Source organism: Lagopus leucura, unplaced genomic scaffold (genome assembly GCF_019238085.1).
Source record: "Lagopus leucura isolate 7727_CA_CO unplaced genomic scaffold, USGS_WTPT01 Super-Scaffold_100017, whole genome shotgun sequence".
NCBI lineage: Eukaryota > Metazoa > Chordata > Aves > Galliformes > Phasianidae > Lagopus > Lagopus leucura.
Genome location: NW_024962271.1, coordinates 648306 through 672021, shown reverse-complemented (window position 1 = coordinate 672021; position 23716 = coordinate 648306). Strand labels below are relative to the sequence as shown.

At 44.1% G+C, this 23716-nt stretch overlaps 1 protein-coding gene across 3 annotated transcripts; it reads left to right on the top strand.

Annotated features, from left to right (window-relative positions):
- The first annotated feature begins 972 nt into the window (after positions 1 to 972).
- On the top strand, positions 973 to 23549 carry LOC122183137 (hepatocyte nuclear factor 4-beta-like). 3 transcript variants are annotated; one of them, XM_042876914.1, is made up of 11 exons: positions 973 to 989; positions 1962 to 2089; positions 8540 to 8744; positions 10539 to 10633; positions 15966 to 16072; positions 16827 to 16982; positions 17333 to 17420; positions 17974 to 18126; positions 19857 to 20093; positions 20709 to 20822; positions 21848 to 23549. In XM_042876914.1, the coding sequence occupies exons 2-11, from the start codon at positions 1975 to 1977 to the stop codon at positions 21982 to 21984; spliced, it is 1407 nt and encodes a 468-aa protein (XP_042732848.1). In that variant the 5' UTR covers positions 973 to 989; positions 1962 to 1974; the 3' UTR covers positions 21985 to 23549. The 3 variants fall into 3 exon arrangements, with proteins under 3 accessions (XP_042732848.1, XP_042732849.1, XP_042732850.1); XM_042876915.1 differs by lacking the exon at positions 973 to 989 and adding an exon at positions 1744 to 1863; XM_042876916.1 differs by lacking the exon at positions 973 to 989 and having other exon boundaries at positions 1896 to 2089; positions 22059 to 23549.
- Positions 23550 to 23716: the final 167 nt, after the last annotated feature.

Genomic DNA, 23716 nt, shown 5'->3' with positions numbered 1-23716 from the left:
TTTGGAAAAGAGCCTTAACTCTGTATCTTTTTACTGAGAAATTGAGGACATTGAAGCATATCTAAACTGTTGATATTAGGGTAGGAGCCCCAACATTCTTCTCTCTATGTCTTGGATGCCCGAAAGCATGGCAAATGCATATATGACTATTTTAGTGGTAAGTAACCCATACAAAGCCCACTGGATCTGTAGAAATCCGAGTCTCCTCCTTTGGCTGCAATGGTAGCAGAGTGCTGAGAATCAGGCAGGATTGTGCCCATAGCTCAGTTCAAAAAGATGTGCCAAATTAGTAGGCATAATCAAGAATGACATTGAGTAAGAGGTAAGAAAGACTAATCAGATGCTAACTTAGCTGATGCTGGCATTATTGAAAGCCTGGGGACATAGTCCAAGGATAAAAACATAATGTCTTATCTAACCAAGGAGTCATTCGTGCACCACTGGTTACAACATGTACTTAAAAAAGGAAAGAAGGAAAAAAGTATCTATGGCACATGAGATTATTTTATGCCCCAGAAATGATAAGAAAGGAAAGGTAAGTGTTCCTGCACCCAATCTTTATAGGGGAAAAGCCTACCTATAGTTAACCCATTGCAAAGTCTACTGTAAGTCCCAAGGATGTGGACAAATCTTGACTGCCCACATATGAAACAAAGATTGTGTAGATGAAATCAGTCTGAATACATTTAGAAACTCAGTTTTGGCATATTTCTTGCTATTTTGAGTTTGCTAGGATACACGGGGCCGCCCTGATCTGTGGTTCAGTGAGAGTTCAGGCCATCTGGCAATCGCTTTTTTTCTGGCAACGCACTTCCCTGTTTCTCAAGATTTCTTTCCTCTATATTCAACAGGATGTTGAACTGTATCTCGCAGAAGAGCTCATGGAAAGAAAGGGCTCTCTGACACACAACAACGTCACTGGAGATGGAACTGTAAGGTCCAGGAAGGCATCTGGAGGATGAAACCAGGAGTAAACCAACTACTTCAAGGTACAATTCTGGGGGAAATTCATGGCTGTGTTTTATTTCCAGTCTTTTGTGCTACGTGTCACAGTGAAAAAGACTTTTACGCATAATTTGGTAAGTTAAAAACCCAACAGCACAGTCCCTGGGGAAAAGCTGGAATTATACTTCCATAACACGGGCCTTTCCCAGGAAAGGAAAACATAAGTCAACGTGAAATGAAGCACCACACATCTGTGAGGGAGTCTGCCTGGTTCTTTCCAGCCTTTTCCATTTCTGTCATTTGCCATCACTTGAAATCTTCTGCCCCAGCAAATTGCAACTGCAGCTCAGTGGGAGTTCTGAGAAATTGAGCTGCCTGGAGCCAGAAGGATGGAGAAACAGGACTGGTGGGAGAAATTACCTTTCCTCTGTCCGTGGGGCAGGGTGAAAGCATGCATCTGGCCGTGATGATTCCTCATTTTCCCCTTCCAGTCGTACGTCGGGATGTGATCCATGTTCTCTTGGCAATGCCTCAAGCTCTGAACATCGATCTATCTTAACGGTCGTCAGCCAGTGGTGGCACTGACTCATGGCTTCAGCAGCTTCAAGTGACATCACTTGATCTTCTCCCAAGGGCTGGTAGCCAAGCAAGGTGACACTGCAGTGGCACGGGAAAAGCAGTGCATATGTGAACGCCTCTCTGCAGTCCTTTTCAAAATGTTTGCGCAGGAATGGCCATAAACTGGGCTGTATTGACCCAAAGATGCAATCCAGGTTGTTTGAGTCTAGGCCTTATCTGTGCCATATTATCGGGACTGAGAGCGCAGATGCACCCCGGGAAGGGAGGGGACTGCAAGCAAGAAGGAAAGGTTTCGTCCCTTCTCTGCTGGCACAGGGAGGGGACTGTGGGCAGAGCTAGGTAATGATTTGTCACGGAGTGGGCTGGGGTGTCTCTCTTTGCAGAGGAAAACTTGGCCGTGATTGACAGTAGGGCTGTTTTTGCCGCTTCCCTTGCAGTTGACAAGTAATAATGAAGCTGTGTCAGTCCATCATGGACATGGATATGCCAGATTACGTCGACTCCTTGGATTCCTCTTATACCATGCTAGAATTTGAAAACCTTCGGGTTCTTCCAAACAACACTGGTGAGATTCCTATTCGCTTCCTCTGTAATAATCTCTACCGCCTTTGTTAAAAAGCTGAAAGCGTAGGGCAGGCAGGTAGGAGGTGTGGGGCAAAGGGTGAAGAGGCAGTATTTAAGCAGCTGACCTTCCAACTTCAGTTGGATCGGCAGTAATATTTGGGCTGAAATGGGATGGTTTCACTTCCTGGTCCTTTTGGAGTTATTCATTTCCTTGGTCTGCGAAGCATCATGTCCTGAAGAGCCTACAAGATACTGCAAATGCCGGTGGAGCTCTTGATGGCATACCACACATTTGGCTCCCTACATGACTTATGCAAAAAGTTATTATCAATATTTCTGCCTTAAAATTTATGAATTTATGTTTCACTCCTATATATGGCTTGGGTTCATATTTAACTGTTGGGGAAAAAAATACCACCCACATGGCTATTCACACAATATACCATGTATCCGATACTTGTTCATAGATACTTAGATTCAGAAGCAATATCCACAGGATCACTTGACTTATTTTTGGTATCTTGGTATCAAAATGGTCTATTAGCTCTTAGGACACATAAAGAATGTGGCTGGGATTCATTAAGTTCAATAAAGGAAGACTTTCACTTTGGTCACAGAATTAAAGCATATTGTGTGATATTTGGGATTTGTGCAGTCAAAGGTGTTCTAGATTAAAGAAAACACTATTCTGTGACATTAATTGTTCACTGCCTGAAAAGCAGAGGACATTTGGGTTGTACAGCATAAAACCAATCATGTAACTGAGATTCTAATGTTGGTGATGCCTTTGGAGAGTTTTGGCAATATTTCATTTAACTTGTTAAGAAGCTTAGTGAAATGGAGATGGGATTTTTATGGTGTCACATTTTCTCATTAGTTGACTCCTCATCAAAAAGTAATCAAAATTTTTAAAGGGCTATTATCTACAACATAAAATGTTTGGAATTATTATAGTGGGAAAGGGAATTTCTCAGGAGAAAAATGAAGTAAAAAGGCCCGAAGAATTCAGAATTTAAAATTAGCTTCAAGAAAAGTTCTCTCTCTGTCCCAAGAAGGATCGTTCTTTTTATTATTATTATTATTATTATTTTATTATTTTTTGCTAGATACAGATCTTATTTCTTATTTTTGTGGGAAGGTTTTGAGACACCACTCTACTCCAAAAATGACATTTAACGCAGATATTTCACTTTATCACTCTGCTGAACAGCAAGATACTTTTTACTTTTTAGAGTGATATAAATCTCCTCAAAATTCAATATAATTTCGCAAATTAATTACCAAAACCTGCTAGGGGCTCTTTATGTTTTTTTTTTTCATTCAGTAGAACTGACAGGCTGAGTCTTTCTGAAGTTTATCTTGATCAGTGTTGGGTTATTTGTTTAGCTGTTAATGAGTAACTGGTTCTCTCAGGAACTAGCTGTTTTGAAATTAGCTTGTTTGTCTTGGGTAAGTGTCCTCTTCTACAGTTTGTGAAAATAACTTGAAAAAAGACCTCAGATGTCCATGCCTGGAAATGTACTGCTAACCAAACAAGTCATCTCCTGTAGATAACTCAAAACTAAAGTTCACAGAGATTCAAAAATATTTTAAAATTGTTGGAATCAAGAAATAATTTTCTTTTAGATAGTTTAAAAAATGTAATGGATTTGTTTAAACCAAATCTACCTCATTGAGTGAAATTATTCTTTACTTCCTTTACTAAACTGAACTGCAATTTTACTGTATTATATAAGCTTGAACAGGTTGGGGTGCCACAGGAACTTTAATGGTATCAGAACTGTTGCTTACATGCTGAGTGATGTGAAAGTGAAAAATAGAATGTTTTCAAATGAGGCAATTCATTCTTAAAAACAACTCTTTTCTTCTTTGGAATATTATTATTTCATCAAAATCTGGGGTTAATTGATGATGTGTAATGATTTGACGGCTAAGATTCAGAAGTTACGGTTCTGAGATGTGCCTAGATACATTTTGAATCTTCCACCCCTACGTAGGTCATAATTTGCCAAACAGTTCAAAATCAGAGTAGAATCCATTACGGGAGTAGAGGGGAAGTTTAAAAAACTATCTGTTTTAAATAGAAAGAAAAGCAAAAGGAAGTCAATGAAAATCAATGTTAATCCTTCATTTCCTTTGTAAAAATACATGTTGTAACTGCAGAAACTTGCCCATTTGGTAGAAACTTGTTTCCTTTACATTGGCTGGCATTGCAAGCCATCTTCTCACTTGTTTTTTTTTTATGTGCTGCTAATACCCACTTCCTTATGCTCTTGTCAGAGTTGTCATCTTGCTTAAAATATGAAGCAGTATTAAAATATTGCACTAATTCTTTAGTCAAATTTTCTCCCACTGTAGTGCTTGTTTTCCTTTCTCAGCACTCAAACACAGCACTGAACCTTGAGAATTTGGCAAATGTTGGCAAAGCCAGGTTCCCAACCCCACTGCACCTTGAACAGGCTGAAAGCATGAAAAAACCATCTCAGAACATTTGCCCATTAGAAAGTGCAAATGATGTGCATCAGAACCACAGGCCAAGACTGGCTTGGATTTCTGGTGCATGGAGGGGAAATCCGGGAAGCACTGCTTGGTGTGAAATATGCATTCAGAAGAGAGATTGCCTTGAAGAGATTGGCAACCAATAGCATAACTGAAAGGAAAAGCAGAAAAAAGGTCTGAGGGGTCAGGTATGCTGATCTTCAGCTCTGAATGGAAGCCAGATACCATTCCCTAGCAGCATCCTCACTGTTATTTCTTATTATCCTAAATATTGTCATCTTCACTGCAGCCCCAGTTTGGTAACGGCTCACATATTAATGCAATACATAACGAAAAGTTATATGCATTCAAGTTTGCAAGTTTAATTGGCCCTAAAGCTGACAAATACACTGGGATACCCTTATCATAGCTAAGTAGAAGCGTAGAATCACTTAGGTTGGGAAAGACTCTTAAATAATCAAATTCAGCAATCCAGTTAGGCTATGGTTCCTGTGCTGCATGTTGCTCATACGTAGAATCATAGAGTCATTAAGGTTGGAAAGACCTAAGATCATCTAGTCCAACCATCAACCCATAGCTCACAAAAGGCATGAAGCTGAAACTTTAGGGATGATCCTAATGAGGAGTTTGGTCACAACCACAGGTCTTCAGCTCAGCTCAGGACCCAATCAGTGGAAGACGAGTTATGGTCTTTGCTTGGAGAGCATCCTCATCTTCACCTTGCCAGCAGAAATTTCAGAGGTACTGTGCTGGCACGGATTAGGAGTTGTTCTGTTGTATCACAGCCATGAACATCTATAATTGATCCATTTCTGAGCATCTCTCCCTGGGGATCTCGGTGATGAATGCCAGGCAGCAACACCTCTGGAGAGGCACAATGTGTTCCATGATGTGTTGAGCAGGTCCTTGTCTTGTGTCAGTAAGGGCTCAAGGAAAGAACCTACAGTTTTCAGCTGATTTCACAGGCATGCAACAATGATAGCATGGATCCTGGCTTTCCTCTGCCTTTCTTAGCAGTGATTAGTTCTGGAAAAAGCCAGACATTCCCCAAATACTGAGTAGGTTTGAAAGCCCCAACAGAAGTTACTGGATGCACGCAACATTGTGTCCTTTCTGTATTTCTGAGCTAATTCTCATTAGGAACTCATGATTAACTGGCGACAGGATTTTGTAATTAAAATTAATCATTGCAAGTGACATATGCATGCCAGCTTGTGGCTTTCTTTTATCTTTAAAAATTTCTACTCTCATCCAGCTCAGCTGAAGAGGACATGGGGGACTGAACTACTAGCTATAATCTGCCTGAACATACAGCCACCCAACAAAACTGTAGCAGAGGAGGGCAAAATTTGGCTCCCTGGGCCCTCACCTGCAGCTGGTGGCTATGCCTCCAATAGGTACCAGGTTTAAGACCAGAATATCAATTTCTTACCTAACACAGTTCCTCACATGTCTTACTCCCATGCAGGGTACAAAACAACACCCTTTTCTGGTGAACAAATGCTTTTCCAGCATCATTTTGCAATCTTGACCCAATTGAAGAATGAAGAGTCTATTTGAGAACCAAATTGTATGACCTTGGCTTGATTCCTCTGAAGTCAGTAGAGAAAGCACGGGTGGAGTGAGGAGAAAATTGGCTTTCTTATCTTTATTTCTGTTGTGCAATTTTTTTTAATGGGATCCAGCACATTTGGTGTATTTGTTTTTGTTCATATATTCCTTCAAAAAAATAACAGATGAAGCAACAGAAGCACAAATGTTTAGTACAGCTACTTTTGAAGGAGTATTCCAGTACAGCTTACTTGAAGTTATCAAATCAATATTAAATATAGAATCAATGTAAAAACATCTAAAAATCAATTTGAATTACCATTAAGCACTTCTCACATGGACTCTGTTTGCACTTACCTACTGATGAATGTCAGAGCTGCAGCATGGCACATGGGTTATGGCAACAGGTAAATCACAGTTCCTGTCAGTACAACCCAAGAATTATTTCAGTATTGTCATTTTTAATTCTTGCGTTGCTCCCAGGTCACTCCAACACACTCATTTGCTCACCTGTGTGTTAGAAGGTGAAATAGAATTGAAAAAGTCTTTCTGAGGATGCAAAAAGAAATCTGACCTTTGCATTTGTGAAGTCTTAGCTAAAAATGTCTTCATCTCAGCCTTAGCTAACAAAATTCCCATAAAAAAAAATATATATATATATCAAGCCTTATTGGCTTTTCAGGGGGGCTTTTTATTACGATTTTCATTGCATAGTAAATATTTTCCCTATAAATTTTTGATGAGTATTTACATATAAAAATAACATTCTCCTTCTGTGTATTTATATATAAGTTGCGTGAGGATGACACAAAGATATTTTTACACATTATGCATTAGAAAACATTCTCTAGACTGCCACATCAAGTACCAATTCCTCCCCCCCAAGTAATTTTCTCATTTTTCTCATTGTTCAATACAACATCAGCTGAGCTGTTCCCCTTTCTGCCCAGCTCTCTTGTCCCAGAGCCTTCCCTAGGTCACTGCAGGACGAGATCAGCTCCTCTGGAGCAAAGAACACACTCCCAGAGGAGTGATAAATTCACAAAACCATCCTGCAGTGAGTGCTCAGGTCAGGACAGACTCCACAAACATTCCTTCTCTCAGCAAGATGTAAACACTGTCATCTGCATCTTCTCATGTCTCTCTCTCTTTTTTTTTTTCCTTTTCACCCAAGCTCTGCCTCAAATTAGGAGGATTCAGGGGGATTCAGAGGGCAGTGAGTCTGGTGGTTAAGGCCAGGGGAGAAGCTTAATGGGGAACTTTCAGCAGTGTATACACACAGCCCAGGCAGAGCTATTCCTGCCCCAAATGAGTGGGTGCAAACAGTGGGCATTCATATGACATAATTTTAGGTGTCAGATTTAGAAGGTCAATCCTCCTGTGCTCCTCTGTAAGCAGTGGAACGTAATGGCCCTCTTCAGTGGGTAAAGCAGAGGAGAAACCACACTGAGGAGAACGAAAGTGACTCTTGTTTGAGCTTCTGTCTCTCTCTCCCAGCTGCAGAGGTGACCCCGAGGTGTCTTTCTTTCACTTCTATTGTGTGCATGAAGTAGCTCATCTTTCCTGTTTCTTCTGTCTTTTCTCTGCTATTTATTTGAGCTAACAACGTTTTTCTTCCAATGCTTTTTGTGGCGCAGGCTTTGGATCATGTTCTTCAGCTGTCTAACTGGGGAGATGGCTTTCCATCCCTCAACAGCGTATATCTCACATCCAGATAAGGTTTCTCTGTATCTGGTCTCCCCAGAGCCTTTTCTTCAGCCTGGAGAAAGAAGGCTCCAGGAGGGCCTGAGAGTGGCTTTTCAGTATCTAAAGGAGCTGTAAGAAAGAAGGAGACAAATTCTTTAGCAGGGTCTGTTGTGACCAGACAAGGGGAAATGGTTTCAGACTAAAATGGGGGAGATTTAGGTAGGATACAGGGGAGAAGTTTTCTGCAGTACAGGTGTTGAAGCACTGGCAAAATTTGCTCCATAGATGTGATAGGAACTCCATCCCTGGAGACACCCAAGGTCAGACTGAATGGGGCTCCGGGCACCTGATGGAGCTGTAGGTGTCCCTATTCATTGCAAGGAAGTTGGACCAGATGGCCGTTAAAGATCTCTTCCAACTCATATGATTCTATGATTTGTCAAGAAAAGCAGCAGTAATTGTTCAGTTCTCATGAACGCACTGGGTTATAAGCCTTGAAGTCTCCCTGCTCACTGAGGCTAAGAAAAATACCACTATCCAGCAGCAAAGCCAAGTGAGTTAGTGCCAGCTGAGGCTGAGAACAGCATGGCTTCCATCTGGAGGTTTCACCAGCAAAACACACAGTGTGTGCACATGCGGGTAAGGGGCAGGCTCAGCGCGTGATTTATCTGACAAAAACCAACCTGCTGTCTGTTGATTCTGGTTTCCATCACAGAGGAGGCCAACGGGCGCTGTTCAATGCCCGCAGAGACCATCACAGCTGAATCAGCCAACACCAACCTGCTCAACAACGGCATTGGCTCCCTTTGCTCCATCTGCGGGGACCGGGCGACGGGCAAACACTATGGGGCATCCAGCTGTGATGGCTGCAAAGGCTTCTTCAGGAGGAGCGTCCGCAAGAACCATGTCTATTCCTGCAGGTACCTGCCCACTCTATGAGATTTAAATGCCATTGATACTGCAAGTAAGTGGGGCAGTGATCAAGTTGTACAGTGAGGTCCCCCATCCCTTGTGTTGCATTACTGTGGCCTGAATGCTGACAATTATGATGTAGTTTAACATGTTGCCAGAAGATAGGGAGCTAAGGAGTAAGCTATGTCCTATCTCATCTTGGACGCTGGCACCTTTCATGACACTGTGCAATCTGTTTTGTGAGTTCATACTGTCGTGGTGTGATTCAGGGGAGAAATAGGGTCATGAGGCTTGCGTAAGAGTACAGCCTCTGGATGTGGAGTGACACCACAACCTCATCACAAACCAGCAAGGGAAAGCAAAGGGTGAAAAAGGACCAAAGCTTCAGAGATATCTTCTCAAAGTCTTGTTTTTCCTGGTAACAACATGAAAGCAATAGGCATCCAAGAACCCGTCACTTCCAGAGTCACCACAGCTTCTCCATCTTTGTTTTCAGACACATTGAATTATGCATGCTTACATATCACTGATAACTTTACAATTATTCCGAGAATGTAGCATGGACCAGTGATGATTCACAGCCACTTTGGCACACAGGTACACATTGGAGAGATTTTTTTTCCAGGAGGATGCCATAAATTATAAAGGAGCTATCTTGGTTGGCCTTGGAAAAATGGTGTTTATTTTAGCACAGGAGGAAGAGAAAAAAACTCGAACCCACCCTCAAACTTTTAATCTATGATTAAAACCTGGAAGTTTTCTTTTTGTTCCAGAGTTCTTCTTCCTTTTAAAGGAGGTCCATATTTTTGTAATGCATGTTGCTCTTTTTGTCAAAATGCTCCTGGGTTATTTATCACTCCAGGTCACATCAGCCACAAAAGACACCCAATCTGATATCAGACTCCACCTGCACGGTGCCCATCCCATGCACTGCAGGATCCTGTCAGGAGGATTGAATAGCTACTACTGATCTCTTTGAAATTTTGGCTCCTGCTCTCCTGGGAGCATAATTGTTGCCCCTCCCCAGGAATCGATGAATCACTGTGACATTTGGCAGCCTGGGGAGTTGCAGTGTGTAAGCCAAGCAAATGGTAAATGCTTGCCTGTCTGTGAATCCTTATTTGGTGAGCCGTGCTGTATTTAGCCCAGCTCAAAGCTCTGTTGTTTATCGCAGACTTGAATTCCTTGGAAAGCCTTTGGGTTTTTGTACCTTTGGCTTTTTACCAGCCTGGGAATGTGCCTCAGCTTTTACAACCTAATGATGGCCCCGGAGCAACCCACATTGCCTCTTCCCTGCACAACAGATCCCTCTTCCATCCCTTCACCCATAGTGGCCTAGCCTTCATGGGCCATCACTTGGATGTTTCTCCATCTCCTGTTGAAATGAAGAGAAATGTGAAGGCCACTTACCTCAAAAGTAGACTATAGTCACAAAAGGGTTTATGGGTCATGGAGCATTTATTCTCTGCAAAGTAAGACAGTGTCAACAAACTGATCCAAACTAGACACCTGATAGCCATCTGAAAGTGGGAGATGAAGATCCCAACTCCGCCAACCACCAGCCCAACTTGTGTCACCATCACACTTCAACAGCCAAAACCATCACAGTCCTCGTGGAGTAGATGGTCTGAAATTGCTGCATTCCCAGCTGGCAGTGGGAAGATGGGGAGTGGGGCCAAACCAGCACTGATTCCACCCATTCCCTCCAAGGCCTTTGGCTCCTTTGTGAGTCCTGGGGTTGGGGCTGCTCAGGGTGAGCAGGGCACAAGCCACGTTGCTCCATCTTTCCCATCTCCTTCCAGGTTCAGCCGACAGTGTGTGATAGACAAAGACAAGAGGAACCAGTGCAGGTACTGCAGGCTGAAGAAGTGCTTCAGAGCCGGCATGAAGAAAGAAGGTAGGTGTGAGAAGGCTGCCTGCTGCTGTTTCTGGCCTTGCTCCATCTGTGGGAGGTGGTGGAGGGAAGCAGCAGCTCTTGTCTGAGCTGATGCTGTGTTCCCCAGTGAGAGGGTTCTTGTTGCAGCTGAAAACCCCATTTCCCATCTCTTTAGATGGGAATTTCAGCTACAGCTTTGTGCCAATATCCACACATCCCGGGAGGCTTCTCTCTTTAGGTGATTCAATACTGGGAGAGAGATTGCCACCAAATTTGCCCTTTACCTAAGGGGTGAAATCACAATTCCACAGAAACCAATGGGAAATTTTTCACTCATTTCTGGTAATTCATAACTTTTCACCAACGATGACAAGAATCTCTTTCCAAATCCCTGACCATCTGTTTTCCTGGAGAACAGGGTGTCTTGCAATTTGGATAGGTCATGGTTGTAGCTAAAATGCCTGCTGGTTTAGTTTAGGAGAAATGGAGTAAATACAAAGCTGGGAAAAAAAGTAGTTATCATAGTAATATTAGCCAACCAAATCTGCTCTCAGTTCTAGATGAGGATTGAGCCAATCACCAATGCAGCAAACTCCACAGTTTGGAAAGGTTGAAATCTGGTTATCAGTTCCATTCTTTCATCTGAAGCGTGATTTTTATTTGTTTTATGGCAAAAGTTATAAAACCTTGGCTCATTCCTTCATTATTGATTGCAGCTTGATGCATGATGACGCATTCCAAGTTCCACATCGCCACATTCCTTGAAACTTATTTTATGAGTGCGTGGTCAGGTTGTGTGCTCACAAACTGCTCATGTGTTTGGTACAGAAGGTTTTAAAGCACCTTGAGCAACTGCTCTGTAGGAATTAGCCTAGCTGACCAGAGCTGTATCCAGAACACGTGTGCAGAACTCAGAAAGAAATTTTCTTGCACAATTGTGTGTACAAAAAGAACGCCGTTGTTTGCTTTAGGTTGGTTCTGGATTAATATTAAACAGTACTGCGAAGCATAAGGGAAGAAGAGAAGCCGTGTCTTGGGGTAGAGCAGCATGATAAAAGTGTTTATACAAATGTTTCAGTGGTATGCACCAATTTGTGCCAGATCCACGACATCCACACTCAGTGTGTCAAGTCGTCCCGGCGCTGGCACACAGCACTTTGACACTTGTTCTCTGGCACATCATTTTTCAACCAGCTCACGTAACAGCAATCAGACTTTCCAGGGTGTGGTAACTATTTATTTATTCACTGTAGAGAGAAAAAAGATGGAAACGATCCTTTTCCCAGCCTGGGTGTGACAATACACCTGGGGCGTGGAGGTGGGGTTGTGTCACTTTGCCTGTTTCAGTGGCTGGCACCATGCTGACCTGCTGCTCCATGGTGTGGTGTGCAGCACTGGAAAACTCGCTGTCCTCTACGTGTCCTTAGGCTGGCAGAACTAATGGATAAGCTGGAGCTTTGGATCCAGAGTGATTTTTCTTCTTTTCTGATCTTCTTGTGCTGTAAGACATGATGCGACACTTTTGGATCTTTTTCTCCTCCTTTCCATGCTGGAAACAACTTTGTTGGATAAGAGAATGAGAGTGGCTATGCTAGCCAGTCTGGTAAAATGGGAATTTCTGTCCAAAGGAGAAGCTGTATGATGCAAAACCTTGACCTGTCTATAGGGGTAGGTGCATGGCTGTCTGAGCACTCTGAATTTGATTCTGCTTTTTGAAAAGATGTCTCACACTTGAGCCCTATATCTCTAGTGAGAAATTTTGGCAAAGAAACACCCAAAATATCCAGCCACTGCTTGTGCCATGAGAAGGGATCCAGGTCCCATTGTCAACAGCGAGAGTAAAGGGCCAACACATGAGTCTTGTAGAAAAGTCTCCAGATTTCCTAGAAATTAGCTCGTTTAGGAACACTCCTACTCCTATCACATTTTTTCGTATCAATAACTCATTTTAATAAGCAGACACTCGTTGAAGTCAGGACAAGCTGTGAGGAAAAGACTTGCTTGAATGCTCTCCAGATCTCGGATAGTTGCAGATCTGCTCCCTTTCTCTTGGTGTGTGGTGAAGGTCAGGGCAGTGCCTCAGGGCAGTCGATGTACACTCTGACATCTCCATCCCTTCCGTGCCTTTTCTGGCTTTCTCTCTACTTCCCTCTCTTTGCACAGAACAAGGTTTGATCTCTACTGTTTCACACAATACTACCAGACAGATTTTTGACCAGGAAACCATCTATGAACAAGGAGTGATATTAAACACTCCCCAAAACTATTTTTAGCAGCTATTTGTCACCATGCTCAACCTTGAACAAATGAGCAGGCTGTGATTTCTCCAATGAGCCTGGCCACCAGCTCATGTGGAGCTGAGCTAATAACCTTGGTGCCTTTTGAAATGTCCAGCACCGCACTGTCAGGATGCAGTTTGCTGGTGAAGAAAGAGGTTAATATTTAACCTCTTGTCCCCTTTAAAGAAATTTATGAATGTACATGAGCTCCTCTGGTTTTATGCAGAAGTAAAAAGAATGATTACTACCACTGCACAGTGGGCGGACCTGAAGCTGTTATTTGTTTATTGTTAAATCAGACAGGTTTATAGAATGGTTTTGTTAGCATTTCATGCCTTTTGTTTGCACGTCTTTTCTGCCAACTTGTAGAGTTCTCGGAGTGCAGTGCATTGCAAAGAGAGATGGAAAAGGTAAAGCATTTTGATGGCCATAAACCATCCCTCAGCATGTGAAAGGATTAAATGTGCATGTTCCTTTGGCTTTTATGTGCAAATAAAATACACCACCCCTACGAAATCAGAGAAAGTATGGGGGAAAAAAATGATTTGTGCATAGAAATTAATCCAGCAACAAGAAGGAGTGAATCTGTCAGTAGAGATGGGCACACTGTGAGCTCCAATGGAGCACTCAGAGCTCCTTCTCCTGCTGTCTCCTTGTATGCTGCTCATTAATTAGCACAATTCCTACCTGATTGGCATTAAATATGGATTGTTTTAGCAGAGTAATAATGGCATCTCTTATGTAGGCAGGTGGCAAAGGAGGGCTTTATCATCTGCAATTCCTATGGAAAACTACTAGTTTGTTGCTGTTGGCTTCAAATCAGTGCCTGTGCCCAAATCTACTGGATTCTCCAGAGGTTCCTTGTCACGTGCTCTGTACTGATGTGGCAAGGCAGCAAGGACAAAGTGTTTGGGAAACATGGGATTGTTGCAATCCCACAAACACACCGCTGTTTGCCCAAGAGCCGCAGCGAGCGCTCCGCATGCCAGCATCCTCAGTGTGCTCATGGCAAAAGGACCCGGGGTTGCTCCGAGTATGGAAACGTCAGATGGAGGAGATGTTTGTTTTCTCATCTGCTTCCCACAGCCTGAGACATGTGGTGAATTCCTTGGAGGGAGATGCGGGCATCGTTCTGCCCTCCCTCCAAATTCCCTGGGGAGAAGTCGAGGTCAGAGACGCGCTGTCCCTGAGCAACAGCATCACAGGGACGTTTTCCCACTGACGTCTCCTTGCGTGGGGTTGCAGGGATTCTTCTCATCCCTGGCACCCGTCTGCCTGCAGGGATGCTGAGCTGTTTGGGGTGGGGGAGCGGAGCCGTGTGCATCGTGGTTGGATATTAGGAAAAAAATACTCTGTGGAAGAGAGATCAGGCATTGGCACAGATGACACAGGGAGGTGGCAGAGTCACCATCCCTGGAGGTGTTCCAGAACCATGGCAATGTGGCACTGGTGGGATTGGGTTGTTGTTGGGTTGGGGATCTTGGTGGTCTTCTGCAACCTGAATAATTCTATAATTCTGTGGGCTGTCCCTCAGCCATCAGCCTGATCCAGGTCTTTTCATTCATTGGCTTTGGAAATCAGAGCATGAATTGAGGACAGCATGAGAGAAAAAGGATGGGGAGTGAGGCTTGCTGGACACATACTGGAAATAGTGGAGTTTTAGTCCTTTCTTACTGTCAGCAAAGCCAAGATCACATCTAGGCCAGAGCACCTTCTGCACAGCCATGCCTTGCCACCATGACCTACACCTTGCCTTTTACAAGCGCAATAATTATAGCAATATAATTACCACATAGCAATAAATTATTTTTGTACAGGTAAAACATTAACTCCCTTTTGTATCTAATTCCACAGCATCTTGGGTACTTTCAGTGACAACACCCAAATCACCTTGAGAAAGTCAGCCAGGACGTCCACTTACACTTGAGATTGAGCTTATCAGGGCATGAGGAAAGCACTGAAATATGTGCCATAAAAGCAGACTGGTGAAAAACAAGCTGGAGGCTTTTAAAGGAGTCTGTCATAGGGGAGCAGGAGAGGTTTGTGGGATCCCTGTCATTGTGTTCACTGATTACTATGGGAAAATTATCTTGTCTTGGGAGTGGGTAAAAAGAGCCTATTCATTCCAAAGAGAGCATCTGCTATGGAGCCAGATGTGAGAAGTAGGGCAGAGACCTGCCAGGAAAAGGTTGGCTTTGGGTTGGCTTCTTTCTGTTCAAAGCTGGATGCTGCCTGGTGTATAGAAAAAAAAAGCAGTGAAGGGTTAATCTGTTCTGAAGATTAACTATAGCTTATGGATGTATTTAAAGTGACCACTCATCTTTCTTTAAATCACCTTTTAACTGTCTCAGACTGAAGAGGCTTCACTGCTACACGTGCGTGCAGAGTGCCTCTTCCAAATGGACTCCACCAAAGGTGGCTCTGAGGTGTAAAACCTAAAAATGGCTCTGGTGTCTCAGCCCTTGCAGCCCCGTGCCCAGCCCACCCTGTTCAACTGCCAGCAAAGCTGAGTGCCAGATCCTGGAAAACAAGCAGCAGGCTTCTATGCGTCATGGGAAGTATTGATTTTGCTGCTGTTGCCTGTTTTCTGCCCTTTCACTTTGTTGGCCTCTCATCGGGGGCCTGTTAGGAACACAGATAAGAGGTTTGACCCAAGCTGACAAAAGCCCATAAACCAGGCAGCTTTTCCATCCCGTGTTTGGAGAAATCTGGAGAAATGTGTCCTGAGCAAAGAATCACAGAATCATCAAGGCTGGAAAAGACTTCCAAGATCCCCCAGCCAACCCCAACCTGCCCCAACATGCCATAAGCACATCTCTCAGTGCCACATTCTCATGGCTCACATCTCCATGGATGATGATCCCACCACCTTCCTGGGCTGCCCGTGCAGGTGCGTCACTGCTCTTGCAAGAGAAGAAATCTTTCCTAATATCCAACCTGAAGGGAACCTGAGAAGGGACCAATGGGGTGGGCAGGGCCAATGGCTGTAACGGAAAGCAGTGGGTTGAATTGAAGTTTCTTTCCTTCTGAGCTTCTTTAATGAGGAGACTTCTGCTCCCCGGCTCTCTTTGCAGCGGTGCAGAATGAGCGCGACAGGATCAGCATCCGTAGGAGCAGCTATGAAGACAACGGCTCACTGTCCATCAGTGTGCTCACACAGGCCGAGGCAATGGCACAGCAGGTAGGAGACCCGAGGACAACCCCCAAACAAGACGCAGCCTTTGAGGTGTGAGATGCAGAGCTGCAATTCTGAGGGATGCCCCGGGTCCCCTCTGCCCCCACCCCAATTATTGCTGCACCCTAAAAGCTCTCCGAAGTTCAGGCAGAAGTTCAGCAGCTCTCTCTGCACAATGTGTCCTGGCCAGAACACAATGTTCCCATCATGGCCAATTACATCTTTTATTTGTTACTTCGTTTTTACCAGGGAGAAAAAAAATAAAGCTAACAAAATTGCTGTCTTAAACAGACGCTGATTGCTTTCTGGTTTCACAACGAATTTCGCCCTGAGTGTCCTTTAAATTGTTATGCAAATCGCCTCTCGCCACTGAGGCATATGGTCCAGATGTTGCAGATTACATGCAACAATGCATCCATTTCCCTTGCAAAAATCATTACATTTTAACTCTCTGCCCACCGCGCAGCTCTTTAGAGATCGAAGTGGACGAGTTTCGTCCGAGACACCCACCTCGGGGGGAGTGCATTTCATGCGTTTTGCTGGTTTGCTGCGAAGCTGAGCCCCAGTGCTGTAAGAACGGGGACACGGAACAGGCTGTGAAAGAAGCAGGGATGGGACGTGGTGCTGGGACCGAGCACCACCTCGTGGTGCTTTGCCTGGGGAACAAGTGTGCAGCCATCGCTGCGGAGGAAAGACTCGGCTAAGAGAGTGGGGAGGGGTAGGATTGCACTCATCTGGGTATGCATTGCTTCTCTTTCAGTATTTGCCACTGAGCCCCGTGCACAGCGCCGATATAGCAATGAAGAAAGTGGCCACCATCAATGATGTGTGTGAGTCCATGAAGCAGCAGCTGCTGGTGCTGGTGGAGTGGGCCAAGTACATCCCTGCGTTCTGCGAGCTGCCGTTGGATGACCAGGTGATGGGCAAATGCCTTTCCCTGTAGTGCTGCTACCTTCCGTGCTAATTTTCAGCTGTACTTTTCAGTGGGGAAATCTGGTATCAATATATTACTCTGCAAAGCAACATACTGACAAGAGATGAAGAATAATGAAGGACAAAGGCAATGAGTTCAGTAGCCTAAAAGCCCAAAAATACAGAACTGGTCACTCCAGTGTGCACAGGGACCCAGACAGTGAGCTTTTCTCTTTACTAAAACCTGGTAGATGACTATAAAGGCCATTTGTTTCCTAAGAACTCAAGCCATCCCCCTTTTTGCTCTTTGAGTTGAAGTTCTATTAAGACCTCTCTCTTCTGTGCTGTCTGCAGGTTGCCTTGCTCAGAGCCCACGCGGGGGAACACCTTCTCCTTGGGGTAGCCAAGCGATCCATACCCTACACCGACTTTCTACTATTAGGTAAAGTACTGAAAGCACTCCTGCTTTTAATATCTGCACACATAGAACCTGGATAGGTCACTGCACATCTGGCTCAGGATTAAATGCTCAAGGAGGCCTCTGGAGAAGAGTAGAAAGTGAGAGGCAAATACACTGTGACTTTTCATAGGGTCATTATGGTTGGAAAAGACCACTGAGATCATTTTTTACACCTGTGCCCTTATGATTTGAAACTGTTGTTGGGAAAACCTCTCTATTAAGCAGGATCTCAAACAGTTGTGTCATGGTTTTGCAACAGATGGTCGGGGCACAGTGAGGTATTTGAGTATTGGTGCTGAAAACTGTAAATCAAAGCAGAAGATGGGACAAACTTTGAGTATGGTATTAATGCACCGATATGTGCAAAACTAAGGACCAAAGAGTCAAATCCACACCTTGCTTTTCCACTGTGAACCTGGGTGTTGTTCACAACTCTGCATAGCAGTAGGACTATCTGGCAGCCCAGGTCTGGGCAACCGATGGGTGAGACCATTTCTGCAGTGCATTCAACACTGAATTTCTCCCTTGTCCCCAGGGAACGACTTCATCATCCCAATGCACTGTCCAGAGCTAGAAATCGCTCGTGTGGCCACCAGGATCTTAGATGAACTGGTGAAGCCCTTGAGGGACATCCAGATCGATGACAACGAGTACGCATGCCTTAAAGCCATCATCTTCTTTGATCCAGGTATGTGACTTTCCTGCTTGCAAGAGCAAGCACAGGGCTTGAGGAGATGTTGTGTTATATGAGGATACAGGAAATAGGGCAATGGGTGGGGAAACGCAGCTCTTCCTCCTGCTTTTGCATTCCTAAGAGCAACTCTGATAGCCAGGCTGAAAACCCCTTGGCAACAGCTCTGCATTTTACCCTATTCCTGAACACTTTGCTATTTAGCACATAGTAGCTCCAGCCAGATGTGCAAATCTTGGCAGAATTCAGAGGAGTTTTGCTGCTTCTGTAGGTGGCTTCAGGAAAGCCCATTAGTCTGAAATGAAAGAGATGCCTATTAAGGACATATATGCTCATACTGAATTATGCATTAGCTGAATTAGTTGACTGAGCAGCATTTTGAAGCACCCATCAGAGTTCTGAGATGAGAATTAAAAACCACAGAGAGCTGTGGACTGTTCAGGGCACTGAGTAGCCAGAAACATCAAGGATGTCTCTTAATGGATCTTGCTGGCAGCCAGCACCAGCGAGAACAGAACTGGGCAGCCCAGGGTGGAGAAGAGAGCAGGGAAACATAAAGCAAAGAAAAACTTGCTTTGCATCATCCCTATATTGTCATTCCACAAACATCCCACTCAGGTTCCCCCCAACCGAATGCCTACAGCATGCACACTGTCCCCTCAGCAGAACATTCAGCTTCAGGTGTATTGCCCTGTAGCTTGGAGGAGAGGAGGAGGAACAATTCCAAGCAGACAGCAACGCCCTTTTGTCTTTGGCATCTATTAGCGTGGAAAATTAGAGTACCATCTTCCATTAATCATTTTTTGCTGTGTTCTCTGATTTGAAATCAAGATATAGGAGTTCTACAAACATCATGATCTTTGGCTTGCCAAAGTGCCTGCTGCAAACCTGTATAGGGATGGTGTTATCATGCTGTTAGACAAATTAGCTCCTCCGCTGATTGGTATCTCAAGCTTTAGATCATTGCAACGAGGCACCATGATTTCATCTGAAAGAAAAGAGTGCCAGGTTCTACGGAAGTAAAATTCATTCATGCTATCAAGTAGGCTTATCCTTGGAGTTGCATGTTGACATACAATAACTTGCTAACCATTCCATTTAATCTCTTGGCATGGTGATCCCTAGAATGTAGTGCTTGGCCATTCTTTGTAGACTGAAGGAAATGGTCCAGTAGCCAGAAATTTCTGATTTAGGGTGGGAGGAAAATCAGGAGTGGAAAGCTGTAAATTGTGCACTTCAACATACCTTGAACATTTACTTGATTAAGCAAAACTAGACCAGCAGTCCATGGAAAACAGAGGGACCATGGCTCAAAGACATGAAATCAAGGGAAGAACCTAGTGCTAGAGCTCATACATTTAAACAGATAAGCTCTAAACCTGCATGGATTTAGTGAGAAGAATTGAGACTCAAAATGCATGGGTGAAAGTCTCAGCAGTTTGCAGAACAAACACAAATCAGTTTCTAAATCCTTCCTCTTCGCTCATGCACCCAGATACATCCATCTGAGTTAAGCTCTTTCTATTTGCACTGAAATAGCCTATTTCATCTGAGAAATGAAGCAGTGACAGTGCATTGTACATCTGCCAGATAACCTGCACACAGAGATAACTGTCACAGAGTCATTTCTATCTCAGCCTTTTCCCTCCCTGGAGCATAGTTGCCAGCGTAACGCTTCTTGGCTGCAAGGGTCATCAATTAACTTCATTTCTTCCACCCCTCCCTAGATTGCAAAGGCCTGAGTGAGCCAGGGAAGGTGAAGAACATGCGTTTCCAGGTCCAGGTCAACCTGGAGGACTACATCAATGACCGCCAATACGATTCCCGGGGCCGCTTCAGTGACATTCTCCTGCTGCTGCCCCCACTGCAGAGCATCACCTGGCAGATGATCGAGCAGGTCCAGTTCATCAAGCTCTTTGGTGTGGCAAGGATCGACAGCTTGCTGCAGGAGATGCTGCTGGGAGGTAGGAGCACTGCTGAGAAAGGGGTTTTATTATGAAGCCATTTAAGGGGCTTCCTGCCTAGATTTTTGTCCTCTAGAGGACGTTGGTAAAGATAACGTGATTCTGGGAGGAAGGAAGTGAAGGATCAGCTTGAATTGTAGCTTAAACATGGGACGTTCTCAACTCAAGTCCAATTCCCAAATGGTTCCCTTCTAGCCTATCTCTGAAAATGTAAGCCCAGGGACAGTTTATAGGAGTGGGTATGCTCTGTGTGCTTCACAGCAGCCAGGAGCTTGACTTAGGCAGCCTACTTGATGCAAGCTGCAGGGAGACAACATATTTTAGCTAGCAATATACCAAATTATATGGGAAACCCTGATAAGGGCAGTAATTGTGAAACACACACATAGATGAACAGTGTGGTTGGTTATTAGCTGAAACCCCAACCATTTGGGAGCAAAAAGGCTGAAAGAACAGAGAGCGGGAGCAGGAAGGAAGCAAAGAGGAGCCAAGACATTAACCCCCACCCACAGAGGTCTCCCATATTTCCTGAGAAAAGAACTTTGTGCCTGACCATCTGGCTTTCTCAGTAATGATGTGAAGAATGATGTCTTTCTTTTCCTGATTACACCGCAGGAACCACCATTGATGTCCAGTACCAGTCAGGACCTCCCAGTCTCAACCTGGACCCATTGCCAGGACATGTGCTCCCAGGCAACATGAGCTCTGTGATTCACGCTGTCCCAGACCGTATGTGCCCATTTTTTTTGCTGTCAGCATAATGAGAGGACTGGGAGGGGGAAAGGTTTAAGAAGGCATCATTAGATCTATTGATCTATGTAAGCATCACAATGAATCTGAGTCCACACTCCTTGTCGACTTCCTTTACTATGAAATCTGGAGACATCTTCCAAAGACAAGGCATGATTTTCAATTAATACCACTAATTAATTAATACCAGGTGGATTTTGAGATGCTACCAAACACAAGAGTTGAAAAAAAAGAAAAAAAGAAATGAAGAGTGGTGACTGTGTGTCTATGAACAGACAGTGCTGGGTAACACCACAAAGACTCACACAGTTAGCAGCGGGTAGAGGTGCCCCACATAAAGCATCTTGGTTGCTGTCAACCAGAACAAAATACAAGATGAACACATGTCCACCTTTGACCTCTCTGGACACTGCTGCCAGGCAATGGCTCTTCGTTAAAGCATTTATGCACTGTAATAGCAAATGGACCATGCTATTTACAGCTACTGTAATCATGTCTTTCAGTTTCCTTCTGCAAGTTATGATCTTACACTTCTTATAGCATATTTTGCTATTTTTCAGCCATATAAATCTATACCATGTTATCTAGCTTTTTCTTTCTTTTTCTTTTCCCCTCTTTTTATTTCCTTTCTTTTTTAAAGCCATCTTGCACAAGGGAAATTAGAGAGATGCTGATGGAGAAACATTATGTTCTGTAAATGAAGTCCAGATGCCAGCAGGTTGAGCTATCTTCTAAGAGTGGAAGGATTAAAAAGTAATTAGGGGCAAGCATTTTCCAAGGGCATAATAGTGGAAAGAACTGATATATGCCTATCAGTCCCTCTGGGCCTCACTGCAACCCAGGAAGAAAGAATGTGCCTGGACTTGGGATCTCTCCCGCATGGCCCACTGCTCCCCCAGCTTCTGCTCTTTAGTTCGTAGGATGGTCTGCTGGTTTTATTTGGATGCTGCTTCACTGAACGACATCCAAGTCCATTTTAATTCTGTCTCTTTTCTCTCCCACAGCATCTCCTGAACCATCCCTTCCATCTCCTTCTACAAGCACAGGCAGCGAAGACTATAAACTAGGCTCTAGCGCAGGGCCAAGCGCTGTAGCACAGCTCTTACCTCAGACACTGATACCCAAGCAGGAGATTTTATAGGGAGAGGTAGAAGGAGAAGCTGGGAGCAATGTGGGAACCACGCAGAATGTGAACCAGGTCCTTTCTTTTTGCAGAGGCAAAGCACAGCAATCCCCTGCCTGCCACCGGACCTGGGGGTCACGCTCTTCCCTGTCAGTGAGTAAAGCAGAGGGCACCAAGCTGCAGCAGGAGCCACAGCACGAGTCATCCCACAGCTCATCCCACTGATCTCACCCTCATCTCACACGTGATTGGGGTTAATGCTCGTCTCGTAGGACCAAGACTGCGAGCTCTTCAGAGCAGGTCCTGATTGCGTTTGGTATCACTTAGCTCCCTGTGGTCATAACCCTTTCGAAGCCCCTGGTTGCTATCATAAACACCTGATGCAGCTCCTGTTAATTGGCAGTGAGCACAGCCTGCATCATCAGTATGGAAAGGTCTATCCCCATTAAAAATGTAATTACACTCTTAATTCTCCCACTGCAAATTAAGCTTTAGGAAGAATATCTTCCTAACTCTTTCATCTTCATCACCCTTCCAGATGTGACTTGTTCCACACAGGCCAGCTAACCTTTACTGCTGCTCAGTTCTTAGTTGTGATCAGGAATGGCAAGGTCTCAACATTTTGTCATTTTCCATACTTCACAATGTATCTGGAGTCCACCCACGAGTCACTTGCAGCCTCTGCTTTATTGGCATATCCATCTAATACCACTCAGACAGCAGAAAGAAGCTCTGCATCTGACTATGGCAAAACCCACAACGAGCAGCAAGCTCAAGAAACCACCTCTAACCATGATACTACCTAAAACAACCCCAACAGATGACTACACAACCTCAAACGTTCCTGAAGCAGTCACTGGCACTGTGTTTATTCGTATAAATTGAACATTACTAGAAAGCAGACTCCTGGATTTCTATAGAGCTTATGTTCCTTCCTGTAAAGCCCAATGACCTTCACCAGTCAGCTCTTGATGCATTAAGATGGACTCGGATTGAAATGCAGGGTGCAACGGGGAATTCTTTCTTCTTGCATGGTGCATTAAACTCAGCCCACGAGCACCGACCCCTGCCTGTCACAGTGCTGCGATGACAGTGCCCAGCAAAGGCTTTGTGAGGCTTGTGAAGCCCTCTGAGATCCTCAGATGGAGCACATCACAGAAATGCAATCTCGCTGAAAAAGGAAGAGCAGCCGAACCTGCCCCCAAAGGGCGCTACTTTGTACTCAGGTTATTTCTCACTGCTTGGGGAGACATTTTAGAGTTACCATTCTACAACAGAGGTCTGAAAACCACTGAAGACTGGGTTGATTGCACCCAGCATCTTAGTGTTTTGTTTTACTAATGCCTATGACAAATTTGACCCGATATTACGTGCTGATGACTCTGATTTGACACAGCTATAGCTGGAGAACAAATCCCACTGCAAGCATTCCTGCTGCGTCCATTCTTGTGTAACATCGCTCCCAGTTCCTCCATCATGTAAATGACATGCTTTTCTAGAAATTAAATATACATTTATACTCATTAATGGTAAGAAAATAAATCTAGTGGAAATAAATTCCATATGGTTCACAGTTCTTTAAATGACAGCTTGCCTTTCTTGTTTAATTCGGAGTTTTCAAGATTCTCTGTTGATTTCTGCAATGCAAATGCCTTAGGGATTACATACCCATAACACAAGCAAAAGAATCATCTATGCCTGCAAAATACAGCGTCCTCTTAACAATCTAAGACACTACTAAATAGAATAA

Bases quoted from the DNA above. Each gene is read 5' to 3' on its own strand.
- LOC122183137 (XM_042876914.1), top strand. From the start codon at position 1,975: ATGAAGCTGTGTCAGTCCATCATGGACATGGATATGCCAGATTACGTC. The intron at 10,634-15,965 runs GTAGGTGTGAGA...CTCTCTTTGCAG, and splicing joins AGCCGGCATGAAGAAAGAAG to CGGTGCAGAATGAGCGCGAC. The intron at 16,073-16,826 runs GTAGGAGACCCG...CTTCTCTTTCAG, and splicing joins CCGAGGCAATGGCACAGCAG to TATTTGCCACTGAGCCCCGT.